The 26,932-nt window shown below is 37.7% G+C and overlaps 1 protein-coding gene and 1 pseudogene across 5 annotated transcripts in view; both read right to left on the bottom strand.

Moving 5' to 3' along the window:
* MIGA1 (mitoguardin 1) overlaps nucleotides 1–24,126 on the bottom strand; it is a 91,666-nt gene extending 67,540 nt beyond the window's left edge. For 3 of the 5 annotated variants that reach the window (XM_032651952.1, XM_032651962.1, XM_032651978.1), the window contains exons 1-2: nucleotides 24,034–24,114; nucleotides 20,770–20,883 (exon numbers count right to left, since the gene is read on the bottom strand). In XM_032651952.1, coding sequence (XP_032507843.1) covers nucleotides 20,770–20,868 — 99 coding nt within the window. In that variant the 5' untranslated portion in view covers nucleotides 20,869–20,883; nucleotides 24,034–24,114. Of the gene's footprint in view, nucleotides 1–20,769; nucleotides 20,884–23,836; nucleotides 23,960–24,033 lie in introns of those variants that run through there. The other 2 variants (XM_032651971.1, XM_032651953.1) reach the window with 2 other exon arrangements.
* On the bottom strand, nucleotides 14,850–15,309 carry LOC116763882 (annotated as a pseudogene).
* Nucleotides 24,127–26,932: the final 2,806 nt, after the last annotated feature.

Below are 26,932 nucleotides of genomic sequence, written 5' to 3'. Positions count from 1 at the left end.
CCCATGCCACAACTACTGAGCCTGTGCTCTAGAGCCCGCGAGCCACAACTACTGAGCCCATGTGCCACAACTACTGAAGCCAATGCGCCTAGAGCCTGTGCTCTGCAACAAGGGAAGTCACCGCAATGAGAAGCCCGTGCACCGCAACGAAGAGTAGCCCCCACTCGCCACAACTAGAGAAAACCTGCGCGCAGCAACGAAGACCCAACACAGCCAAAAATAAATAAATTTGGAAAAAAAAATTTACTCAAGAAGAAATAGATAGCATGAATATTTACATACCTACTAAAGAAGCTGAATATGTAGTTAAAATCTTCTAACAAAGCAAATTATAAGCCAAATTCTACCAAATATTCAAGGAAGAAATATCAAATCCTACAGAGGGAACACTTCCCAATCTTTTTACAAACCCAGCATTACTATTAACATCAAAACCAAAGACATTACAAAAACAAAAACAAACCTACAGACCAACATTGATAGATGCAGAAATCCTTCATAAAATATTAACAAATCAAATCCAGCAATATATAAAAAGAATAATATATATGACAAAATGGTGCCTATCCTAGGAATTCAAATCTGGTTCAACATTCAAAAACTAATTAATATACTTCAACATAATAACAAACTAAGGAAGAAAAGCCATAATATAATCTCAATATATTAAAAAAGAAGTATCAATATGAACTCATGTTTTGCTTTTTCTTTTTAATATACACAGATAGACAAATTCAGAAATACAGTTGTGTATAAATACACTGATCAGTATTCATTCACACACATCCTAGTTCTGTCTCCTAAGAGGGACTAGAAATAGCAACATTCCAGTAGCAACGCACACACCTTGCATCCAGATCTAAGTTTCTAATTGCCAGAGACTAAAGAGAACTAAATATGGAGACTAAAGAGAGCCAAAGCTCCCCGGAAAAGTGGGTAATTCCAGGACTGAGGCAGAGAAAATACAAAATGAACCTGGAGAGGGGAAAAAAAAAAAAGAAGAGGGCATGTCAGGCACGTCAAAAGACACAGGAGGGCTTCTCTGGTGGCGCAGTGGTTGAGAGTCCGCCTGCCGATGCAGGGGACACGGGTTCGTGCCCCGGTCCGGGAAGATCCCACATGCCGCAGAGCAGCTGGGCCAGTGAGCCACGGCCGCCAAGCCTGCATGTCTGAAGGCTGTGCTCCGCAATGGGAGAGGCCACAACAGTGAGAGGCCCACGTACCGCAAAAAAAAAAAAAAAAGACACAGGAGCCAACCTGAAAGAGCTTCCAAAGCCAAATATGGAACAATTTGAGCAACAAAATAAATAATAGTATTAGATTACAAACCAAAGAACAAAATAAATACCCAAATTGATATAAATCAATAATTGAATAAATTAATAAAAAAGGAAGAAGGGACAACTCTCCCTTACTGGATAATTTTAAATAATGAGTGTAGAAGGAATGAAGGAAATAGAAAATCACCAATAAACGCTATGGTAATAACTGCTTACGGGCAAGATTCACTACTAAGTGCTAAAATTAGGGGACAGGGACTTCCCTGGTAGCGCAGTATTTAAGAATCTGCCTGCCAATGCAGGGGACAAGGGTTCAATCCCCAGTCCAGAAAGATCCCTGGACATGCCACGGAGCAACTAAGCCCGTGCGCCACAACTACTGAGCCTGCATGCAACAAGTACTGAGGTGCACATGCCACAACTACTGAAGCCCACGGGCCTAGAGCCCGAGCTCTGAAACAAGAGAAGCCACCGCAATGAGAAGTCTGTGCACCGCAGTGAAGAGTAGCCCCTGCTTGCCGCAACTAGAGAAAGCCCGCACACAGCCAACAAAGACCCAACGCAGCCAGAAACAAACAAACAAATAAATAAATAAAATTTATTAAAAATAAATAAATAAATAAAATTGGGGACAAAAGTTTAAGGAGAAACAATATATTTGTATAGTCTCAAAGCACCCACCTCCAAATTTATTTACAAAGAGAAAAAACAGCATAAAAACTTTAATCAAGTGATCAAGGTTAACATCACCTGTAAAAGACATATACACATCATCATGTATCCCCTGATATAATGCACTGTGGTTTTGTGTCAAAAATGAATAATCTCAATGCAATCCTGAGCAAACATCAGACAAATTCAACTGAGGGACAGTCTATAAAATGCCTAATTTGTACTCTTCAAAAATGTCAAGCATAAAAGGCAAGGAAAGATTGAAGGACCTGTCACAGGTTGAAGAAGACTAAGGAGACTTAACAACTAAAAGCAATGTGGAAAAAGCAATGAAATTTAAGTAATTACATAAAAGAAAAAAAATTGGGTTGGCCAAAAAGTTAGTTCTGTTTCCCCACAAGATTGCTCTAGTAGCACCTATCCCTTTAACTTCATGTGAAACAATTTTGTTAGACTGAATTGCGACAGCTGCCAATCAACGTTATACCACACAGGAAATAGCCGACATACTCAAAATATCCAAATCAAATGCTGAAAATCATTTGCACCAGCTTGGTTATGTTAATCACTTTGATGTTTGGGTTCCACATAAGTTAAGCAGAAAAAAACCTTCTTGACTGTATTTCTGCATGCAAATCTCTACTTAAACATAACAAAAACGTTCCGTTTTTAAAACAAATTGTGATGGGTGATGAAAACTGGACACTGTACAATAACGTGGAATGGAAGAGATCATGGGGCAAGAGAAGTAAAACACCACCAATCACACCAAAGGCCGGTCTTCATCCAAAGAAGGTGATGCTGTGTATATGGTGGGATTGGAAGGGGGTTCTCTATTATGAGCTCCTTCCGGAAAACCAAACGATTAATTCCAACAAGTACTGCTCCCAGTTAGACCAACTGAAAGCAGCACTCAACGAAAAGCATCCAGAATTAGTCAACAGAAAACACAAAATCTTCCATCAGGATAACGCAAGACCGCATGCTTCTTTCATGACCAGGCAAAAGGTGTTACAGCTTGGGGGGAAGTTCTGATTCATCCACTGTATTCACCAGACATTGCACCTTCAGATTTCCATTTATTTTGGTCTTTACAAAATTCTCTAATGAAAAAATTTCACTTCCCTGGAAGACTGTAAAAGGCACCTCGAACAGTTCTTTGCTCAAAAAGACAAAAAAAAGTTTTGGGAAGATGGAATCATGAAGTTGCCTGAAAAATGGCAGAAGGTAGCGGAACAAAACAGTGAGTATGTTGTTCAATAAAGTTCGTGGTGAAAACGAAAAATGTGTCTTTTATCTTTACTTAAAAACCAAAGGAACTTTTTGGCCAACCCAATAAATAAAGTCTACAGTTTTTAGTTAAGACTATTATGCCAATGTTAATTTCTTAGTTTTAGTAATTATACTAGAGTTATGATAGATGTATACATCAAGGAAAATTGGGTGAAAAGTATATGGAAATTCTCTGTACAATCTTTACAACTTTGATAAGTAAAATTCTTTCTAAAATAAAAGAGATAAAGCTCTGACAGACCTTGTTAAGAGGATGAAAAAACATGCTACAGACTGGGAGAAAATATTGGTATTTGTAAACCACCTATCTCACAAAGGACTTGTTTACAGAATCCATAAAGAACTCTTGAAATTCCACAGTAAGAAAACAATCCAATTAGAAAACAGGTGAAGGACATGAAGAGACATTTCATTTCACAGAAGATGATACACGGATGGCATAGACATAGACACACACACACACACACACACACACACACACACACACAAAACGATGTTCAACATAATCAATAGAGAAATGTTAATTAAATCTACTGTGACATATGACACACCTATTAGAATAGCTAAAAAAAATTATTTTAGTGACAATATCAAATGCTGGTGAGGATATGAAGACTACTTCTCATATATAGTTGTTGGAAATTTAAAATGGGACAACCATTCTGGAAAATAATTTGGCAATTTCTTTAAAAACTAAACATCCACTTACCATATGACCCAGTAATCACATTCCTGAGCATATATCCCAGAAAAATAAAAACTTATGCCCACACCAAACCTGTACACAAATGTTCACAGCAGCTTTATTTATAATAATCAAAACTGGAAACAGCCAAAATGTCCCTCAATAAATGAATGTTAACAAAGTGGTACATCCATATACAGACTACGGAATACCACAATAAAAAGGAACAAATTATTGAACCTCTCTGTACTATTTTTGCAACCTCCTGTGAATCTATAAGTACTTAAAGTTTTTAGAAAATAAAGCTGTATCAACACAGCTGCTAATCCCAGTTAATTCAAACCAATGAAATTTTGGTTGGAAGAATTTTATGATTGGGTTGTTTTCCTTTGCACAACTATTCAATTAAACTTAACTGGGAATTCCCTGGCAGTCCAGTGGTTAAGATTCTGTGACTTCACTGCCGAGGGCCTGGGTTCGATCCCTGGTTGGGGAACTAAGATCCCACAGGCCGTGAGGTGCAGCCAAAAAATAATAAATAAATAAAAATCTTTAAAGAACTGAATTGACCCATGGTGCACAGTTTGCTGTCTTTAAATATCATTTTACACTAAAGGGTTTCTTGGAGAAGTGGCTGATTCCAGATATGGGGCATGAAAAGTATGAGAGGAGCCTGTAACATCTTCTCATACCAGATAGCAAGGAGGCTGTCAACAGAGTTGTATCTAAAGCACAAACAGGCCAACTTGAATAGGCTCTCACTGGCCAAAATGAGTTCATTTGAGCATAAATAAGGATAAATAAAGTAATGGTTTAATATATCATATATAATTAAATCTGTGAAATCAAAATGATCTTTTTTTAAACCCTCCTTGATCAGCTCTGACGAATACTAAAGAACCATCTCATTATTTTACAGTCTGGTCAATAAAAAGGAAAGAAGCAATTATTCTGCCATTTCTATGCAAACTGCACCAAGGTACCCAAGTAGTGACAGAAAGTTTCTCTTCATTGATATATTTTAGCTAATAAATTAAGAAGGAAATATAGAATGATGTCACCATTTTACAACCTCTTGAATTAGCAGATCCAATAATAATTATCAAAGACTGCCAACATCACAAAAAGACTCAACCAGATATTATGTACTTCTATAACTTAGCTTTAGCAACAAACTGAATCTAATTGATACTCCAATCCAACTCAATTCATAGAAAAATACAGTGGAGAGAATATAATCAGGATTATCCTGTCACAATAAAGAACATGGTTTCTTCCACAGAGAAAATAAAAGCAAAGCAAAAAAAAACCAAACAAACGGTATGGGGGAAACTACAGATTAAAAGAGATCTAAGAGTGGACAGATACCTCAATTCCATCACACAAAACAAAAACAAACAAAAAATACTCATAGGACAACAGGAGAAATTAAACACTGACTGGATACTAATAATATTAAGGAATTACTATTGTATGGAAGGATGTAATGTTATTGTGGTGGCTCTACTTTTAAGAGGTGAGATATAAAATGAAACAGTTACAGATGAAATAATATGATGTATTGATTTGCCTCAAAAGAATCCAGTGAGGGATGGAGGAGGAAACGGATACGAAAACAGAGGAAACAAGACAGCCCATGCAAACTCTACCCAATACTCTGTAATGACTTGTATAGAAAAGAATCTAAAGAAGAGTGGACATATGTACAGGTATAACTGATTCACTTGGCTGTATACCTGAAACTAATGCAACATTGTAAATCAACTATACTCCAATAAAAATTTAAAAAAAGAAAAAAAGAAAAATAAGATTGCCCATGCATTGCTATCTGTTGAGGCTGAGTGTCAGGTATATGGGGGTTCATTAAACTATTCAATTTTGTATATGCTTAAAATTTTCTATAATAAAACTATTTGTAAAAATAAAAATTGAATTAACATAAACTTTAAACTATAATGTAACAGGAGAATAAAAACAATTATTCATTACCATTTAAAAACCACATGATCATCTGTGTAGAAAAACCCTATGAAACTTACAAAAAGCTACCAGAACTAATAACTGAGTTTAATTTAGCTATAAAATATAATACCAATATACAAAAGCCTATTTTCATATACTAGTAATAAATAACTGGAAATTGAAATTTTAAAAATACCATTTACAGTAGCATCATAAAATATGAAATACTTAAGGATAAATCCGACAAAAGATGTGAAAGGCATGTATCCTGAAAACTAGCAAACACTGCTGAGGTTCAAGAAAGAAAACCTAAATATGTGGAAAGACATAACACATTTACAGGTTGAAATACTCAAAGATGTCAACTGTCCCCAGATTGATCTATAGATTCAATACAATCCCAGTGACAATCCTAGCAAGATTTTTTTTTTTTTTGGTAAAAATTGATACTTGATTTTTAAATTTCATATAGAGGGAACTCCCTGGTTGTCCAATGGTTAGGACTCCGTGCTTTCACTGCTGAGGGCACAGGCACAATCCCTGGTCAGGGAACTAAAGATCCTACAAGACGCACAGTGCAGCCAAAAAAAAAAAATTCATATGGAAATGAAAAGGATCAAGAATAGTCCAAACAATTTTGAAAAAGAAAAACAAAGTTGGAAGACTAACCTTACTTGATTTTGAGGCTTACTATAAAGCTACAATAAACAAAACACTGCCGTGTTGACATGAAGAGACAAACAGATCAATGCAACAAGAGAGAGAGTACAGAAATAGACCCACACATATACAGAAGACTGATTTTTGGCAAAGGTACAAAAACGCAGTCCAGTGGAAAAAGAGTAGTCTTTTCAACAACTAGTGCCAGGGTGGGAGGGAGGCTCAAGAGGGAGGGGATGTGGGGATGTATGTATACGTATAGCTGATTCACTTTGTTATACAGCAGAAACTAACACAACAATGTAAAGCAATTATACTCAAATAAAGATATTTAAAAAAATAAAAACTAGTGCTAGAAAAAACTGAGTATCCATATGCAATAAAATGGAATTTCAATCTGTTTCACACCATACACAACAAATAACTAATGGATCACAGACTTAAACACAAAACCTAAAACTATAAAGGTTCCAGAAAAAGCATAGGAGAAAATCTTTGTGATCTCTGATTAGACAACTATTTCTTTGAGAAGACACCAAAAACCTGACTCAGTTTTTTTAAAAAGTTGATAAATTGGACTTCAGAATTTAAAACTTCTGCTCTTTAAAAGGCACTGTTATGTGTTGGAAGATTTTTAATCACAGTCTCAATTTCAGTGCTTGTGATTGGTCTCTTCATATTTTCTATTTCTTCAGTCTTGGGAGGTTGTGCATTTCTAAGAATTTGTCCATTTCTTCCAGGTTGTCCATTTTATTGGCATAGAGTTCCTTGTAGTAATCTCTCATGATCTTTTGTATTTCTGCAGTGTCAGTGGTTACTTCTCCTTTTTCATTTCTAATTCTATTGATTTGAGTCTTCTCCCTTTTTTTCTTGATGAGTCTGGCTAATGGTTTATCAATTTTGTTTATCTTCTCAAAGAACCAGCTTTTAGTTTTATTGATCTTTGCTATCATTTCCTTCATTTCTTTTTCATTTACTTCTGATCTGATCTTTATGATTTCTTTCCTTCTGCTAATTTTTGGGGTGCTTTTATTCTTCTTTCTCTAATTGCTTTAGGTGCAAGGTTAGGTTGTTTATTTGAGATGTTTCCTGTTTCTTAAGGTAGGATTGTATTGCTATAAACGTCCCTCGTAGAACTGCTTTTCCTGCATCCCATAGGTTTTGGGTCGTCGTGTCTCCATTGTCATTTGTTTCTAGGTATCTTTTGATTCCCTCTTTGATTTCTTCAGTGATAACTTCGTTATTAGGTAGTGTATTGTTTAGCCTCCATGTGTTTGTATTTTTTACAGACCTTTTCCTGTAACTGATATCTAGTCTCATAGCGTTGTGGTCAGAAAAGATACCTGATACAATTTCAATTTTCTAAAATTAACCAAGGCTTCACTTCACAGGTGAATTCTATCAAACATTTAGAGAAGAGCTAACACCTATCCTTCTCAAACTCTTCCAAAATATAGCAGAGGGAGGAATACTCCCAAACTCATTCTATGAGGCCAGCATCACCCTGATACCAAAACCAGACAAAGATGTCACAAAGAAAGAAAACTACAGGGCAATATCACTGATGAACACAGATGCAAAAATCCTCAACAAAATACTAGCAAACAGAATCCAACAGCACATTAAAAGGATCATACACCATGATCAAGTGGGGCTTATTCCAGGAATGCAAGGATTCTTCAATATACACAAATCAATCAACGTGATATACCACATCAACAAATTGAAGGAGAAAAACCATATGATCATCTCAATAGATGCAGAGAAAGCTTTCGACAAAATTCAATACCCATTTATGATAAAAACCCTGCAGAAAGTAGGCAAGGGGGAACTTTCCTCAACATAATAAAGGTCATATATGACAACCCCACAGCCAACATCGTCCTCAATGGTGAAAAACTGAAACCATTTCCACTAAGATCAGGAACAAGACAAGGTTGCCCACGCTCACCACTCTTATTCAACATGGTTTTGGAAATTTTAGCCACAGCAATCAGAGAAGAAAAAGAAATAAAAGGAATCTAAATCAGAAAAGAAGTAAAGCTGTCACTGTTTGCAGAGGACATGATACTGTACATAGGGAATCCCAAAGATGCTACCAGAAAACTACTAGAGCTAATCAATGAATTTGGTAAAGTAGCAGGATACAAAATTAATGCACAGAAATCTCTAGCATTCCATACACTAATGATTAAAAATATGAAAATGAAATTAAGAAAACACTCCCATTTACCATTGCAAGAAAAAGAACAAAATACCTAGGAATAAACCTACCCAGGGAGAAAAAAGACCTGTATGCAGAAAACTAAAAGACATTGCTGAAAGAAATTAAAGATGGTAGAAACAGATGGAGAGATATACCATGTTCTTGCATTGGAAGAATCAACATTGTGAAAACGACTCTACTACCCAAAGCAATCTACAGATTCAATGCAATCCCTCTCAAACTACCACTGGCATTTTTCACAGAACTAGAACAAAAAATTTCACAAACTGTATGGAAACACAAAATACCCCAAATAGCCAAAGCAATCTTGAGAATGCAAAGTGAAGCTGGAGGAATCAGGCTCCCTGACTTCAGACTATACTACAAAGCTACAGTAATCAAGACAGTATGGTACTGGCACAAAAACAGAAATATAGATAAATGGAACAGGATAGAAAGCCCAGAGATAAACCCATGCACATATGGGCACCTTATTTTTGATAAAGGAGGCAAGAATATACAGTGGAGAAAAGACAGCCTCTTCAATAAGTGGTGCTGGAAAAACTGGACAGGTACATGTAAAAGTATGAGATTAGACCACTCCCTAACACCATACACAAAAATAAGCTCAAAATGGATTAAAGATCTAAATGTAAGGCCAGAAACTATCAAACTCGTAGAGGAAAACACAGGCAGAACACTCTGACATAAATCACAGCAAGATCCTTTTTGACCCACCTCCTAGAGAAATGGAAATAAAAACAAAAATAAATGGGACCTAATGAAACTTAAAAGCTTTTGCACAGCAAAGAAAACCATAAATAACACGATAAGACAACTTTCAGAATAGGAGAGAATATTTGCAAATGAAGCAACTGACAAAAGATTAATCTCCAAAATTTACAAGCAGCTCATGCAGCTCAATAACAAAAAAACAAACAACCCAATCCAAAAATGGGCAGAAGACCTAAATAGACATTTCTCCAAAGAAGATATACAGAATGCCAACAAACACATGAAAGAATGCTCAACATCATTAATCATTAGAGAAATGCAAATCAAAACTACAATGAGATATCATCTCACACCAGTCCGAATGGCCATTATCAAAAAATCTAGAAACAATAAATGCTGGAGACGGTGTGGAGAAAAGGGAACCCTCTTGCACTGTTGGTGGGAATGTAAATTGATACAGCCACTATGGAAAACAGTATGGAGGTTCCTTAAAAAACTACAAATAGAACTACCATACGACCCAGCAATCCCACTACTGGGCATATATCCTGAGAAAACCATAATTCAAAAAGAGTCATGTACCAAAATGTTCATTGCAGCTCTATTTACTATAGCCAGGAGATGGAAGCAACCTACATGTCCATCATTGGATGAATGGATAAAGAAGATGTGGCACATATATACAATGGAATATTATTCAGCCATAAAAAGAAATGAAACTGAGTTATCTGTAGTGAGGTGGATGGACCTAGAGTCTAGGTGGATGTCATACAGAGTGAAGTAAGTCAGAAAGAGAAAAACAAATACCGTATGCTAACACATATATATGGAATCTAAGGAAAAAAAAAAAAGGTCATGAAGAACCTAGGGGTAAGACGGAAATAAAGGCACAGACCTACTAGAGAATGGACTTGAGGATATGGGGAGGGGGAAGGGTAAGCTGTGACAACGTGAGACTGGCATGGACATATATACACTAACAAACATAAAATAGCTAGCTAGTGGGAAGCGGCCGCATGGCACAGGGAGATCAGCTCGGTCCTTTGTGACTACCTAGAGAGGTGGGATAGGAAGGGTGGGAGGGAGGGAGACGCAAGAGGGAAGAGATATGGGAACATATGTATATGTATAACTGACTTACTCTGTTAAAAAGCAGAAGCTAACACACCATAGTAAAGCAATTATACTCCAATAAAGATGTTAAAAAAAAACAAACAAAAAAACAAAACAAAACAAATAAATAAATAAAAGGCACTGTTAAGAGAATGAAAAGACAATCCACGAATTAGGAGAAAATTGCTGCCAATCATCTATCTAACAAAGGAATTGTATCTAGGGTATATAAAGAATTCTCCAAACATAATAAGAAAACAAAAATCCCAATTTAAAAATGAGCAAAGTATGGAGACATATGTATATGTATAGCTGATTCAATTTGTTATAAAGCAGAAACGAACACACCATTATAAAGCAATTATACTCCAATAAAGATGTTAAAAATAAATAAATTTTTAAAAATGGGCAAAAGCTTTGAACAGACACATCAACAAAGAAAATAAACAGATAGCAAATAAGCACATGAAAGCACATTCAACACTACTGGTCATTAGGGAAATGCAAATTAAAACCACAGTGAGATTCCACTACACACCTATTTTAGAATGGCAAAAATTAAAAAGACTGTCCATACCAATGGTATAACCACTTTGGAAGAAGTCTGGCATTTTCTTAAAAAATTAAACATATACCTACTTATGAGTCAGTCATTCCTCTCCTAAGTATTCACCCAAGGAAGTGAAACCATATGTTCATACAAAGACTAGTACAGAAATGTTCTTAGCAGCTTTATGTATAAGTTTTTTTTTAAAAAAAGAAAAAACAGGACACCCAAAAGTCCATCGCAGGTGAATAGCTGAACAAACTGTGGTATATCCATACAATGGAATATTGTTCAGTAATAAAAAAAGAACTGACTACTGATACATGCAACATGCATATATTTCAAAATAATTAGGTTGGGCTGCCCTGGTGGTGCAGTGGTTGAGAGTCTGCCTGCCAATGCAGGGGACACGGGTTTGTGCCCCAGTCAGGGAAGATCCCACATGCCGCGGAGCGGCTGGGCCCGTGAGCCATGGTCGCTGAGCCTGCGCGTCCAGAGCCTGTGCCGCGCAACGGGAGAGGCCACAGCAGTGAGAGGCCCGCGTACCACAAAAAAAAAAAAAAAAAAAAAAAAAAATTAGGTTGAGTCAAAAAAAGCCAGACAAAAGGAAGTACATACTGTATGATTCCATTTATACAAAATTCTAGAAAATGCAAACTAATCTATAGTGACAAAAAGCAGATCAGTGCTTGCCTGGAAAAGTGGGGGAGGGGAGTTGGACAGGAAGATGCAAAGGCAGAGATTACAAAAGGGAATGATAGACTTTTAGAGATCATAGGTATGTTTATTACCCTGACTGTGGCAAGGATTTCACAGGCATATACACATATATGTTAAAACTTAAATTGTATTCTTTAAACACGTAGAGTTTAATGTGTGTCAATTTTACCTCAATAAAGCTGTTTTTGAAAAATAACATCTTCGGGACTTCCCTGGTGGTGCAGTGGTTAAGAACCCACCTGCCAATGCAAGGGACACGGGTTCAAGCCCTGGTCCGGGAAGATCCCACATGCCATGGAGCAACTAAGCCCGTTCACCACAACTACTGAGCCTGCGCTCTAAAACCCGCAAGCCACAACTACTGAAGCCCACGTGCCACAACTACTGAAGCCCATGCACCTAGAGCCTGTGCTCCGCAACAAGAGGAGCCACTGCAATGAGAAGCTCGTGCGCCGCAACAAGGAGTAGCCCTCACTCACCACAACTAGAGAAAGCCCACACACAGCAACAAAGACCCAATGCAGCCAAAAATAAATAATAAATAAAATTTTTAAACTAAATAAATAAAAAAATAACATCTTGGTTCTACACATAAATCCAAAATAATTGCTCATTTTTTGGTATACCAGAAATTATTTACTTCCACTTGCCATTATTATTTGGCCTCAGTGACTGTAATCTAACAAAAATTTAAAACTATTCTTACTCTACTTTTCTTTCAAATCCATTTAATTTCTTCCAAAACTATCATGGAAAATTGGAACATTCCAATGTTGCCTCAGATTTTTTCCTTTTGCAAACTGTAAGAATTATTCTCTTCAGTAATGTATCCATAAAGGAATTGCCAAATATTTGTTTCTTTCCATTTCTATGTTTTTCCCTCTGGAACCATAGCTCCAGTGTTCACTGCAACCAAATGAGATTCAGGGGAAAAAATCAAAACAAAACAGTTCCTGGAATTTGGATGCTAAACAACCAATAATAAAATAAATTCTAAAAAATAGCACTATTATTAAGAACACCTTACTTTTCATTATATTTTATGAACTGCCTTAACTTCATTACCCCCAAAAAATGTTTCTTAGATCAAATATAAAAATTAGTATTTACTGAATAAGCAAACGTAAGATAACAAAATCAAGACCTCAACTAAAGAAAATAATCTATTGGGAGTTCCCTGGTGGACTAGTGGTTAGGATGCGGCACTTTCACTGCTGTGGCCTGGTTTCAATCCCTCCTCAGGGAACTGAGATCCCATAAGCCATGTGGTGCAGCCAAAAAAAGAAAAAATAAAGGAAAGAAAGAAAATAATCCATTAACACAGGCCCAGCCATAACTAAGTGATCACATGTTCTTAAATTGTCAGTTCTGCTATATCTTAGGGCACTGAAGTTAGAGAACTATTAGGAGACATAAATACAAAATTAAAACCACTGTCAGAAATATAACATGCTTTTTTTAATATGAATTCAAATACAATATAAATCAATTCACTTTTATTAAGATCCAAGTTCTGCGTATATGTTAAATATTATTTTTACATAAAAGACCCATTACAACTTACAGTCCTAATCTCATGAAAAAAGAAACCTTTCCATGACAAAAATAAGGTAAATTTCCCAGGAAAAGATTTTTATCACAGGTAATCTAGATGACACAAGGTTTGAAAGTCTCTATTACTCCTGCCTATCACTTCTCAGTTTGTTACTTCTTTCTTCCCTAGAGGAAAGTCAATTACTTCCTATTATCATTGCCTGGAACACTGAAAATACTGCATCTCTGAATCCCAAATTCTGAGGGGCTTTTCGAGGTGATACAGTTCCTTACCCCCAGACAAAATGGAAACCAGACATGTGTCCTATTCATTCAACATGAACTGAGTACCAACTTATGGGCCAAACACTGAGACTACAAAGAAAGGAATAAGACACTGTTCCTGGTGCTCAGATTTCACAATCCTCCCCACTCCATAACCCGATGCCATTGTTTAATGTTCTTGTCAAGTTTCCCCCGTCATCTAATGTTCTCTGGAGACAGAATAGCTATTTAGTCACACACAAGTCTCCTGCTCCAATAACCTATTTCCCTTTATTCAGCATGAAGTTCTAACTAGAACTAAGTTGACCTATTCCACTAACACAGTACTTAACACTCCTTTTTTTTTTTTTTGGCAGGGGGACTCTTAAGAGCGTTACTGAAGTTCTAAGCTCAATAACGCCAGGGATTATATCTAGATCTTGTTCACCACTTTATATCAACTGAAACAGAGTAGATACTCAATAAACATAGTTTGAATGAATCTCTCTGGTAACTTGAACACACATGTCATATGCTAACTGTGACCTTTGGACAAATGAGAATAATACCATCTTCCTCACAGGGTTGTTGTGAAAGGAGATAACATACGTAAAGTTATATCTGACACATAGTACACATTCCAAAAATATGCGCTCTTATTATTTTAATTTAAAAAAATTTTTTAAACAACTTATTTTGATATTATTTTATTTAGTTTTTAAAATCTGCATGCTATTTCCATTAGAAAAATATTATCTATATAAAATTTGGTCCAGTTTCTTCTCCTTTACCTCTAACATTCAAACTTAAATAATTTTACTCAAGTAAAAGCAGAATCATGTATCTGACATGAAAACTGAATATTTCACATCATTAAATTAATAGTTGAACTGAATTAGGTGTGCTCTGTATTATTTCTCAGAAATAGTAACTCATCTTTCCTACATGTTATTTCCCTTTACTTTTATTTTTCTGAGTAACTATGTAATGTGTGTCTCTTTTCCCACATCCAGTAATATGAGTGTTATAGAAGTATAATTTATAACTTCAGTAACTAGATTCATCATTAATCTTCAACTCATGTTCAATTCCCCTTATTATATGGTATTTCCATAATAACTTCAGATATTTCAGTCAACCTTACACTTTCCAACAAAGACTGTAAAAATTAAGACATTAATTTAAAAACATTATTAAAATTCCAGACTAAGTAACACTGGGCCCACTTAGAGTGATGCTGTCACAAGGTCCTTGGACAGCTACTGCTTCAATCTCAACACGGCCTCCTTTGGGCAAAGCAGCAACCTGGTAAGCAGCTCTTGCAGGAAAACTACTCTGGAAATATTGTTTGTAGATGTCACTGACAGTATTGAAGTCATTTATGTCAGCCAGCAAAACAGTTGTTTTTACCACATTCGTGAAGTCATAGCCTGCTGCTTTCAGAATTTCACCCATGTTTGGAAGAGCTGGTTTAGCCTCTTCTGCCACCCCTCCTGGCACAAGATGTCCACTTGCAGGATCCATGCCTAGCTGTCCTGAAATGTAAATGGTCCTGTCGACTAACACAGCCTGACTGTAGGGACCAATGGCCGCTGGGGCTTTCGCGGTGCTTGATCACCTTTCTGATCAAAGACGACATGGTTATTAATCCTTTTCCCTTGCCACCCCTCAGAGACAACTACCCTGTACACTGCTCCTACTTGCATCTCACGGGTCTCTGAAATAAGTTTAAATTTACAGAAAAGTTACAAAGATAATAGAGAAAGTTCCCATATCACTCAGTTTTTCTCTGATAGTAACATCCTACATAACCATAGTACTCTTGTCAAAACTGAGAAATTAACATTAGTACAGTATTAACTAAACTATATGTTCTGATTTTACCAGTTTTCCCACTAATGTTCTTTTTCTATTCTAAGGCCAACTCAAGATACCACACTACATTTAGAGAGATTTTTATTTTTTAAGTGCTTAGTTAATTCTTAGTCTTTTCCATATAACACTCTGAATTTGGAGAATCAACAAAACTATTTAAAGCTACAGAACTGTCTGAACAAGAACTCTGAGCTTTTCCTTGGTCTTTTCTTGGTCCTTTGAGGTTACTCAAACTATAGCTTACTCTCTTAGTACAGGGCCAACAACTTTTTTGGTAAAGGCCAGGTAAATTATTTTAGGCTTGTGGAACATACGGTCTCTATTGCAACCACTGAACACTGCTGTTGTAGCACAAAATCAGTTACAGATAATACATTAACAAATGAGCATGGCTGTGTTCCAATAAAACTTTACTTGTAAAAACAGGCAGCGGCCAGGATTTGGCCCATAGCCTGTAGGTTGCTGACCCACCTTAGTGCATTTCATAACATGGAAAGAGTTTTGGATGCTCAATACTATGACTGAGAGTAGAGGATGTATCCTTAAGTTTACTTGCAATGATTCCTTATATTATTTTTTTTAAAAATATTCCATGGAAGAATGTGGACAATAGTCCTGGCCTCAGAAAATTATTCTTAGGATTGAAAAGCAGGTTGTATAGTAGAATCAGTGTGGACAAAACACACAAAAATAATTGGCAAAAATCCCAAAGCTTTGGGGAGTGCAAAACAATACTATCCTTATGGAAGGAAATTTAACAACATCCATCAAAATTTAAATACATTTACTCTTTGACCCAGAAATCCAAAGTCTAAAAGTTTATCCTATACCTGTACCTATGTGAATTGAAGTATATCAAGCTTATTCATTATAGCATTGCTTGTAATGAACAAGATCAGAAGCAAGCCAAATGTCCATATACAGAAACATCATGTAGCTGTAGGAATAAAAACAAAAACAAAAAACTACATACATTAATATGGAAAAATCTCCAGGAAATGTTTTAAGTATAAAAAAAGCAAGAACATAAGTAGTATGATACCTTCTATAAGAAAGAGAAAATAAGAATATATAATTGGGACTTCCCTGGTGGCGCAGTGGTTAAGAATCCGCCTGCCAATGCAGGGGACACGGGTTCGAGCCCTGGTCTGGGAAGATCCCACATGTTGTGGAGCAACTAAGCCCATGCGCCACAACTACAGAGCCTGCACTCTAGAGCCCATGAGCCACAATTACTGAGCCCGCACTCCTAGGGCCTGTGCTCTGCAACAAGAGAAGCCCATGCACAACGAAGAGTAGCCCCTGCTTGCTGCAACTGGAGAATGTCCGCGCACAGCAATGAAGACCCAACACAGCCATAAATAAATAAATATTTTTTAAAAAACAGAATATAGGACTTCCCTGGTGGTCCAGTGGTTAAGAATCCACCTTCCAATGCAGGGCACCCGGGTTTGATCCCTGGTTGGGGACCTAAGATCCCACGTGCCATGGGGCAACTAAGCCTGCGTGCCACAACTGCTGAGCCCGCATGCTCTGGAGCCCACACGCCACAACTAGAGAGAAGCCCACACGCCACAACTAAGACCCAACACAGCCGAAGAAAAGAAGGAAAGAAGGGAGGGAGGGAGGGAGGAAGGGAGGAAGGGAGGGAGGGAGGGAGGGAGGGAGGAAGGGAGGGAGGGAGGGAGGGAGGGAGGGAGGGAGGGAGGGAGGGAGGGAGGAAGGAAGAAAGGAAGGAAGGAAAATATAATTGCTTTTGCTGATATCTGAATAAAGAAACCTTGAAAGATATTCAAGTAATCTAAACGGTTACCTATAGAAGTGGATAGGAATTGAGAGAAAACATCTCCATGTATGTACGTGTGTATATGTGTGTGTGTAGTTTTGTTTTTTGAACCATGCAAATGTCTTAGCTATTCAAATAATAAATTTTAAAGAATAATATTACTTTAGAATCATTGTAAGGATTAAAGAGTTTGTAAATGTAACCAATATAAAATCTCTAACACAGTGTTTTACACACAGTGGGTGCTGCTATGTCCTGTTGCTGGTCTTTTTAAATGTCATCCACATGGTGTGATAACATAAACGAATAAAAGAATAAATACCAAACACTTAGACTCAATATTTTCATCTCTAGGAATCTACCTTAATAAAAATCTAAAAATTGGACAAAGATTTAAATATAAATAATGAACTGCTGAAACAACCCAAAAACTCAAAAATAGAGAAATATTCAATAAACTATAGTACACCTATACTTATAAAGCATTTTTAATGACAGAGAAAATGCTCAAAATATACAACTTTATAATCTCAAATTAGGGGGACAGAGTGGTGGGGTGGGGAGTGAGGGATTGGGAAGCAGAGAGATATATGCAGAAATAAAAGACCTAAGTAAAGTACAGCCAATAAACTTTTATAGAGGGGTTGTTGGCAATTTTTATTTTCTCTTTAATTCTTTTCTGTATTTTTCAAATTTTCTTTTAATCATGTAATCCTAAAAAGGAAAAGAAAGAAAGAGAGAGAAAATGGATTTCGGGATCAAAGAAATGCAAGTTCAAATCCCATATAATATATGCAATTTTAGACAGGTTAATTAAGCTGTTAAAAAGCTGCCAGATTTGTAAAATGGAGATGATACAGAAATTCCAGGGTTATTTTAAGGATTAGAGATATCATATGTAAAAATGACCTAACTAATGTCTTAAACATAGTGAATACTAACTAGTATTATTCTCATACATCTTATCTGTATAACATCCTCGCCTATATAAAATTATACTAGGGGACTTCCCCAGCAGTCCAGTGGTTAAGACTCCACACTTCCACAGAACGGGGCGTGGATCCAATCCGCAGGGATCTAAGATGGGGGAACTAAGGTGGGGGAAGTGGTTGGGAAACTAAGATCCCACATGCTGTGTGGCATGGTGAAAAAAAGAAAGAGAGAGAAAAATAAAATAAAATTATACTATATTTTATCAATCTAAGGTACTATTCCTTTTAAGATGCAAGGAAGTTTTAGAAATGTTGAAATGTGAAAAATGATCATCTTAGATTTGATGAAATTCAATGTTTAAGTTTAGTGAAATAAATGCTACTTTCCATACGTATCTTTTTATTTACTACAATGGAGTGTAAACTGCATTAGAAGCATATATTAAAAATAACAGGAGGGATTTCCCTGGTGGCACAGTGGTTAAGAATCCACCTACCAATGCAGGGGACACGAGTTCGAGCCCTGATCCGGGAAGATCCCACATGCCACGGAGCAACTAAGCCCATGCGCCACAACTACTGAGCCTGCACTCCGGAGCCTGCGAGACACAACTACTAAATCCCATGCACCTAGAGCCCGTGCTCCGCAACAAGAGAAGCCACTGCAATGAGAAGCCCACGCACCGCAACAAAGAGTAGCCCCTGCTCGCAGCAACCAGAGAAAGCCTGTGTGCAGCAACAAAGACCCAATGCAGCCAAAAAAATAAATAAATAAATTTTATTTTAAAAAAATATTAAAAAATGGGCTTCCTGCGTGGCGCAGTGGTTGAGAGTCTGCCTGCCGATGCAGGCGACGCGGGTTCGTGCCCTGGTCCGGGAAGATCCCACATGCCGCGGAGCAGCTGGGCCCGTGAGCCATGGCCGCTGAGCCTGCACAACTGGAGCCTGTGCTCCGCAGCGGGAGAGGCCACAGTAGTGAGAGGCCCGCGTACGGCAATAAAAAAAAAAATACGTACATATATATATATAAGGATTGGGAATTCCCTGGCGGTCCAGTGCTTAGGACTCAGTGCTTTCACTGCTGGGGCCTGAGTTCAATCCCTGGTCAGGGAACTAGGATCCTGCAGGCCATGCAGCTTCTATGTTTCTATATAAGATACACGAATGGATAGTAAGCACGTGAAAAGATGCTCAACATGACTAATTAGGGAAATGCAAATCAAAACCACGATGAGATACCAACTCACTACCATGAGTGGCTACTATTAAAAAAACAGAAAACAAGTGTTGGCAAGGATGTAAAGAAATTGGAACCCTTGTGCGGTGCTGGTAGAAATAAAAAATGGTGCAACTACTATTATAAACAGTATGGCAATTCCTCAAAAAATTAAAAATAGAATTACCATATGATGCAGAAATTTCACTTCTGGGTATATACCCAAAATAACTGAAAGCAGGAATCTGAATAGATACTTGTACAGTCATGTTCACAGCAGCATTATTCACAAAAGCCAAAAGGTAGAAGCAACCCAAGTTCCAGCAATGAATGAATGAATAAACAAAATGTGGTATATTCATAAAATCAAATGTTATCCAACTTGGGGAAAAAGAGGGAATTCTGACACATGCTACAACATGGATGAACCTTGAAAACATTTTGCTAAGTGAAGTAAGCCAGTCACAAAAAGGCAAATACTATGTAACTCCACTTATGAGGTACCTAGAGTAGTCAAATCAAATCCATAGAGACAGAATAGAGAATGGTGGTTGCCAGTAGCAGGTGGGAGCAGGAATAAAGCATTGCTGTTTAGTGGCTCCAGAGTTCCAGTTTTGCAAGATGAAAAGAGTTCTCAAGATTGGTTGCACAATAGTGTCAATGTATCTAATGCTACTGAACTGCACATTTAAAAATGGTTAAAATGGTAAATTTTTTTTTTTTTTGCGGTACGCGGGCCTCTCACTGTTGTGGCCTCTCCCGTTGCGGAGCACAGGCTCTGGACGCGCAGGCTCAGCGGCCATGGCTCACGGGCCCAGCCGCTCCGCGGCACGTGGGATCTTCCCGGACTGGGGCACAAACCCGTGTCCCCTGCATCGGCAGGCGGACTCTCAAACACTGCGCCACCAGGGAAGCCCTAAAATGGTAAATTTTATGTTACATATATTTTACCACAATAAAATAAAGTTAAAATTAAAGCACTGTAATAGTGAGAACAAGCCTATCTGAATAACATAATTCTCTGAAAATAACTATAATAGACTGTAAATTCACTTAAGGTAGGAAGATTTTTTTTAAAGTAATACAATCTCCTTTTAAGAGTTATGAATATGATAACAAAAAAAAAACGTGAAATAAATAAAAACCAAGTAAGTTTTAAACTTCTTTAATAAACACTTTGAAGCATTTAAAACCCCAAATGAAATGTAAATACTGTAAACACAATACGCTCTGAGTAACAGACTTATTATTCAACTTCGTATTTCATTTTTTTTTTTTTTTTTTTTTTACCTGGCAGAGAGAATAGTACCAAGACAGAGGAAGATCAAACACTCTTAGTGCTGCTGTCCTCAGGGAAAACTGTGATTCACTTACTGTTTCTTCTGACATGACTCCTCTTCTAATCTTCAATAAATGAAACAAAAAATATATTAGCCACAAAGATTTCTGGTTATTTTACAAATGAAAGATACAAATTGAAATTTTAACTCTTTTTAAACAGCTTTCTTTTTTGCACTTAATTAAACAGCTGTCTTTTTTGCACACTAACCTGAAGAAAATAACATTCTGAGCCAAATTTACTTGAGCTAAAAGTTTATTAATCACCAAAGTAACCAAAAAGAAAATGAGTTAGATTTCAATTTTGAGTTCAAGTAGTAAATTTTCCTTAGAAAACTGCAGGTTCTAGATTCTCTCTTTTCTGGTTAAATAAATGTTTCAGCTGTTAAATAGTAATTTAAAATATTTTTCTTCCCACTTATTTCCTTCCAATAACAGCATTGGGTGGGGGCAGGTACTGAAAGAAATCTGATTGGAATCTTGACTCTAGGGGCTAAAAATGAACCTCAGGGCTCACTGAACTTCAGAACTCATGCATTTATTCTCCTACTGTCCCGTTTTAGAAAAATTTTTATTTTATATTGGAATATAGTTGATCCTACTATCCCATTTTAAAGCTCTTGAAAGAAATGACATACATGCTATGAAATTTTAATATTGTTTGAATGCCTATTTCTATTGAAACCAAAGAAAGAAACATCAGTTGTCCACAGAGAAGGCAGTCATCACTGAGAGAGGCCCTTAAAGGTAGCACAACACTGACAGAAACATGATGGTTCAGGGTCTGGGTCTATGCTTTGTAGAGCCAGAAACTCAGTTTTATCAGTGTACCCAGCTGGATACACACTAAACAAATTCACAGAGTATTAATATAAATTAGTTTACAAATTTGCTTATTTATAATAAGGAAGTACACTATCTAGTGAAAGAATACCTTTATATGCTATCGAAACATACCCTTTCTGAAATAAGACATTGCAGTGAGTTGAATTAAGTATAAAAGGCTGTGTGGTGAGCACAAAATTAATGGACCCTAAGGAATATTTCATACAAGCTGGGAAAGAGCCTGAGAACTGTTTCTGGTGTACAAGAGTAGGCTTCCCCACTAGCCAGAATGTTTAGGCCTACCGAATTCAATACTTCTTTCCCTTGCAGAGTGCTGTACAAACTACCAAAGAGAAAACAGAAACTACCAACAATCCCTCTATAAAAACTTATTTGCTATACTTTAAGTCCTTTATTTCTGCATATATCTCTGCTCTCTTTTTCTAAACTCTAGTAGACTAATCCCTTCCGTTAATAAGCCCCGTTTTTTTTTTTCGGACAACTATCAAAACTACTGATTAAGAGCTTCCCTGGTGGCGCAGTGGTTGAGAGTTCGCCTGCCGATGCAGGGGACGCAAGTTCGTGCCCCGCTCCGGGAAGATCCCATGTGCCGCGGAGCGGCTGGGCCCGTGAGCCATGGCCGCTGGGCCTGCGCGTCCAGAGCCTGTGCTCCTCAACGGGAGAGGCCACAGCAGTGAGAGGCCCGCGTACCAGAAAAAAAAAAAACAACAAAAACAAAAAACTACTGATTAAGTAGTAGTTTCCTTTCACATCAAGCACAGTAATACTTCTTAAGGTGGGTTACTGCTACTGACCATTTACCTTTTCCCTATTAGGGACACTCAAGGAGTATAAACTTAATTCCCCCTCACTCATATTCTAATTAGAATATTTCAGCTCAGTGTAATTAGTTCTAATTGAAGTACATTTATCCTAACCAACAAACTGTGATAGAGACATATTATTCAGAAATACAAAGGAAATCATGAAGAAACAGTTAAACAAGTGAAAAATAGACTTCTGAGGAATGAGACTAGGGATGTTGGGAGGCTGGGCAGGGAACCACTGTTTTTCATTATAAGTGCTTCTGTAATATTTGATTGTTTAAGTGCCTACACGTACTTCTTTTTTCAAATGTTACACAAAAAAAAGGAGGGGAAGCACATTTATCCCCCCCTCAAAAAAAAAACCCCAAAAAACCTGACAATTTCTTTTAGAGAAACATTTTTGGTAACAAAATAAATTCTGGATCATTAAAGCTATCTGTCCTATTGAATTAAAAATTAAAAAAAAAAAAAAAAAGATACTGAGAGTAATTCACCCAAAGTGATTTTCTCCGTAACAGAGTTCCAGATTTTTAAGCAGAGGAGAAAGAAAATAAAGCAATCACTTCAATTTGCTGCAGGGGTTTTCTTAAAAGAATTCTGACAAATTTCTATTTTTGCATTCTAACCACCTCATTCCCTTTCATTTAAAATCACTGAGGAAGTGATTCCAAACTTAATCATTAATAACTGAATAGCTTTTAAAAACTGGTCAGTTCAGTTGCTTTCATAAATATTCATTTTAAAAAACATGAAGGCAGTTTCATGATTATTCGAATTTCGAGAGGGGGGGTCTAAAACATCACTAAAAATATTATACTCTGTAATATTACTCGCTTCTCTCCATTCTAACCACGAGAGAGTTAAAAATAAGTGTCATAAATAGAATTTGTTTCTTAAACACCCTAAAATTGGACTTTATAATCCAAGCAAGAATGAAAGTCTGAAATATCCACAAAATTTTGATAATCTATACAACCGAAATCTGAGAAGATCCTTGAAATACAGCAAAAAATGCTTACTTGCAATAATGATAAAAAATAAAGGTCTGTGCATGAGCAAGACCTTTTGGAGTCCTCCCTCCAGAAAATAAAAGTTGAACAACTTTATTTACAGAAGGCCTCTAACGCCACAAACCTCCCGATGCTAAATTATTCTCGGAAAGCATCTTCAAGGAAAGCGTAATCTTCCACATCCAAAAACCACTCCCTGCTCAAACCACTGACATTCTTGCAGGAACTTGTACCACACTAGCTGCCCCTCCCTCAGGCCTCCCTCACCCCCACCGCGCTCTCCTCTGAGGGCTTCCTTTTCCTTTACCAAGAGGACCGGGAAAGGGGTTCCCTCTCGGTTCAGCCGCCCCGACCGACCCTCGCTCCGGCTCCAAGCGGTCGCCAGCCCACCCTGATTCAGCGGTCCCGGGCGGGCCTCCCTCCGGCTTTCTGTTCTTCCACCCGCACTCGGAGTCCAGAGGTCGCAGGCTGGCGCTCTTGCCTGCCCAGCAGCCTCTATCCCTTGTCCGCTGCGACCCCACCCGACCCTCCGCCCGCCTGCTCCATCCCCGTACCTGGCGCTCCAGGGTAAGTGTAGCCTGCCCACGCCTACTTCCCCGCCGCAGCGAGCCGCAGGCCGACCCCGGGGGCGAAGTCCTTCCGGGGTCAGGAGTGGGAAGGTGGAGAGAAAGTCGCGGGGACCTCCTAGCCTTTCTGCGTGAGGGGCTACGTGTGAAGCAGCTCCCGCCATTTTTGTTGAGGGTAGAGGCTCTCGCCCTGCCAGATAGATGTAAAATATAGAATGGAAGAATTGCATCCTCTTACAGTGCTGTCAAGAGCTAGCATCCTAGTTCGTAACCATTTGAGGGCTCTAGGACCATACTATGAATCTGGTGAAAACTATGGGGCCTTTTCCCCATATGTCATTTAAATACAGTGTTAAAAAATACACTCACATACTATTAAAAGAAAAAATAGTGTGTGTGTGTGTGTGTGTGTGTGTATATATATATATATATATATATATATATATATATGAGGTTAGATGCCCAAAACCAATCCACAGGTCCCAGATTAAGAACTAATATAGACGCTCAGCCCCCAAACAAATTAATGTTGAGGTATTCCAATCCTGTAGTAATGATGAAGTTATTATTGATTTCAATTCCTCTTTAGCTTTTCTCCACATTTCCTACTGAATTAGACTACCAAATAATATGTGAATATGGTCAACTCTGAGGGGTTAGGCAATGTATTCACAGCTCCGAGGTTCTGTCTAATACACAGTAAACTAATAGGGTGGGAGGGAGAACAACAGAAAACAACATGCTGTTTCTATGTGCAGTCCTGAGCCAAAACATTCCATCAGAACTGCAGATTTTAAAATTCCAATTTCTGAGCATATTTGTGGTGAAAAGCCAAAATAATTTTGTAAGGATTGCTAAAACATGAGAGCACATGCTACTATTCCTATCTAAGAATCAAGAATGAACAGTCTTTTCTGGTAGTGTTCGAAATTCCCATTTAGTGAAATGGAAAATAGGGAGAATGGTAATGCCAGTGTCTGATGTTACCGGATGAACAATAGCTAAAAATACACAGACTGAGTTGTGTGTGAAAGTATTGTGCACTTGTGAACAGTGCTCTTGACACTTGAAGAACCTGGAATTTATAAGGCTATGTTTGTTTATTCCTCCATCTCCTGTCTGTGCCTCCTCCCTATTTCCCACAACTTCCAAACGTTCAGCCTAATGGGAAGAACAGTAATAATGATGACTCCCACTTAAAGCAACTTTCCTATGAACACTCTCTCCTTTAATTCCACAATAACCATTATGAGAAAGATATTATTACACACTGGGTATGGATTTTACTCTTTAACAGGAGAATAAGAACTATCAGATTTTATTTATTTTGCTAAATCAGTGTAATTTGCTCCAAGCCTCCCTTCTCCTGGGTTACCAGAATATTCAATCTTAGTCATTATTGAATATATCAGGTAGGATGCTGTTAGCCAGAAGCAAAAGAAAACTGAACAAATAGTAGCTTAAACCATAGGACAGGGTGATCCATGTGGATGTTAGCAACAGATGGACACAGTCTTATATTTTGAACATTGATATCTTTGATCTCTTCTGCTATCCTGGCCCAGGAAAAAAAATGGCACTTGGATTAATTCTAAAGGTCTGATCCTCCCCCAGATAACCAAAGTCATCATGTAGTGCTCACCAAACCAGGAAGTGGAATTCATGAAATAATATTAGTTGTTGTTATTGTTCAAATACTGAGGTACTTGCTACATCAACCATTAGTGAATTTGGGTATCCTGTCTGCATAGTATTGAACAATACTGTGGAGTCAGATTGCCACGGTTTGAATTCTTTCTCTGCCACTTACTAGGTGCATGGTCTTAGGCAAGGTACTAACCCTCATTATGCCTCAGTTTCCTCATTGGGATGTTGAGAGGAGAAATGTAATAATACTTGTAAAGCACTAAGAATCTTATATAGGTATTTTTCTAGGATTAAAAAAATTTTATTGGATTATAGTTGATTTACAATGTTGTGTTACTTTCTGCTGTACAGCAAAGTGAGTCAGTTATACATATACATATATCCTCTTTTTTAAAATAAATTTATTTGTTTATTTATGGCTGCGTTGGGTCTTCCTTGCTGTGTGTGGGCTTTCTCTAGTTGCGGCGAGCGGGGGCTACCCTTTGTTGCGGTGTGTGGGCTTAATTGTTGTGGAGCATGGGCTCTAGGCACGCAGGCTTCAGTAGTTGTGGCACACAGGTTCAGTAGTTGTGGTTCGTGGCTTGCGGGCTCTAGAACGCAGGCTCAGTAGTTGTGGCACACAGGCTTAGTTGCTCCATGGCATGTGGGATCTTCCTGGACCAGGGCTCGAACCCATGTCCCATGCATCGGCAGGCAGATTCTTAACAACGGTGCCACCAGGGAAGTCCCATAGTTATCTATTTTATATGGTGGTGTGTATGTCGATCCCAATCTCCCATTCATCCCTCCGCACCTAAGATTCTTATATAAGTTTTTAACTTGGGTTACTTGTACTTCTGTGGAATCCAAGGATAAAACTCTTATTTCCATATAATTGGTTTCCTTGGTAATCCTACATATTTTATTTTATATGCATAGAAACATTACTTTGAGAAAGGGGTCCATAGGATTTACCAGAATGTCAATGGAATCCATTGACATCAAAATCCAATGACATCAAAAAATGGTTAAGAACTTAGAACATTCCCTGGCACATATTTCTAAGATATATGGCATATCAAGTGGGACTTTTCCATGTCTTTCAGCAGAAGCTCCAAAGCTGAGCAAAATAGATGCCAAGTGCCCTGAACATTCTAAAAAAGAATGCTAAATCATCCACATAGGGCATGCTATGAGAAAGGGCAGCCCATTTAGCAACTCTTAGCCCTCATGTACCTCCGGGGAATGATGTGGCAGAATT

Source organism: Phocoena sinus, chromosome 1 (assembly GCF_008692025.1).
Source record: "Phocoena sinus isolate mPhoSin1 chromosome 1, mPhoSin1.pri, whole genome shotgun sequence".
NCBI lineage: Eukaryota > Metazoa > Chordata > Mammalia > Artiodactyla > Phocoenidae > Phocoena > Phocoena sinus.
The sequence above is the reverse complement of the archived record's forward strand: the minus strand, read 5'-3'. Positions and strand labels throughout refer to the sequence as shown.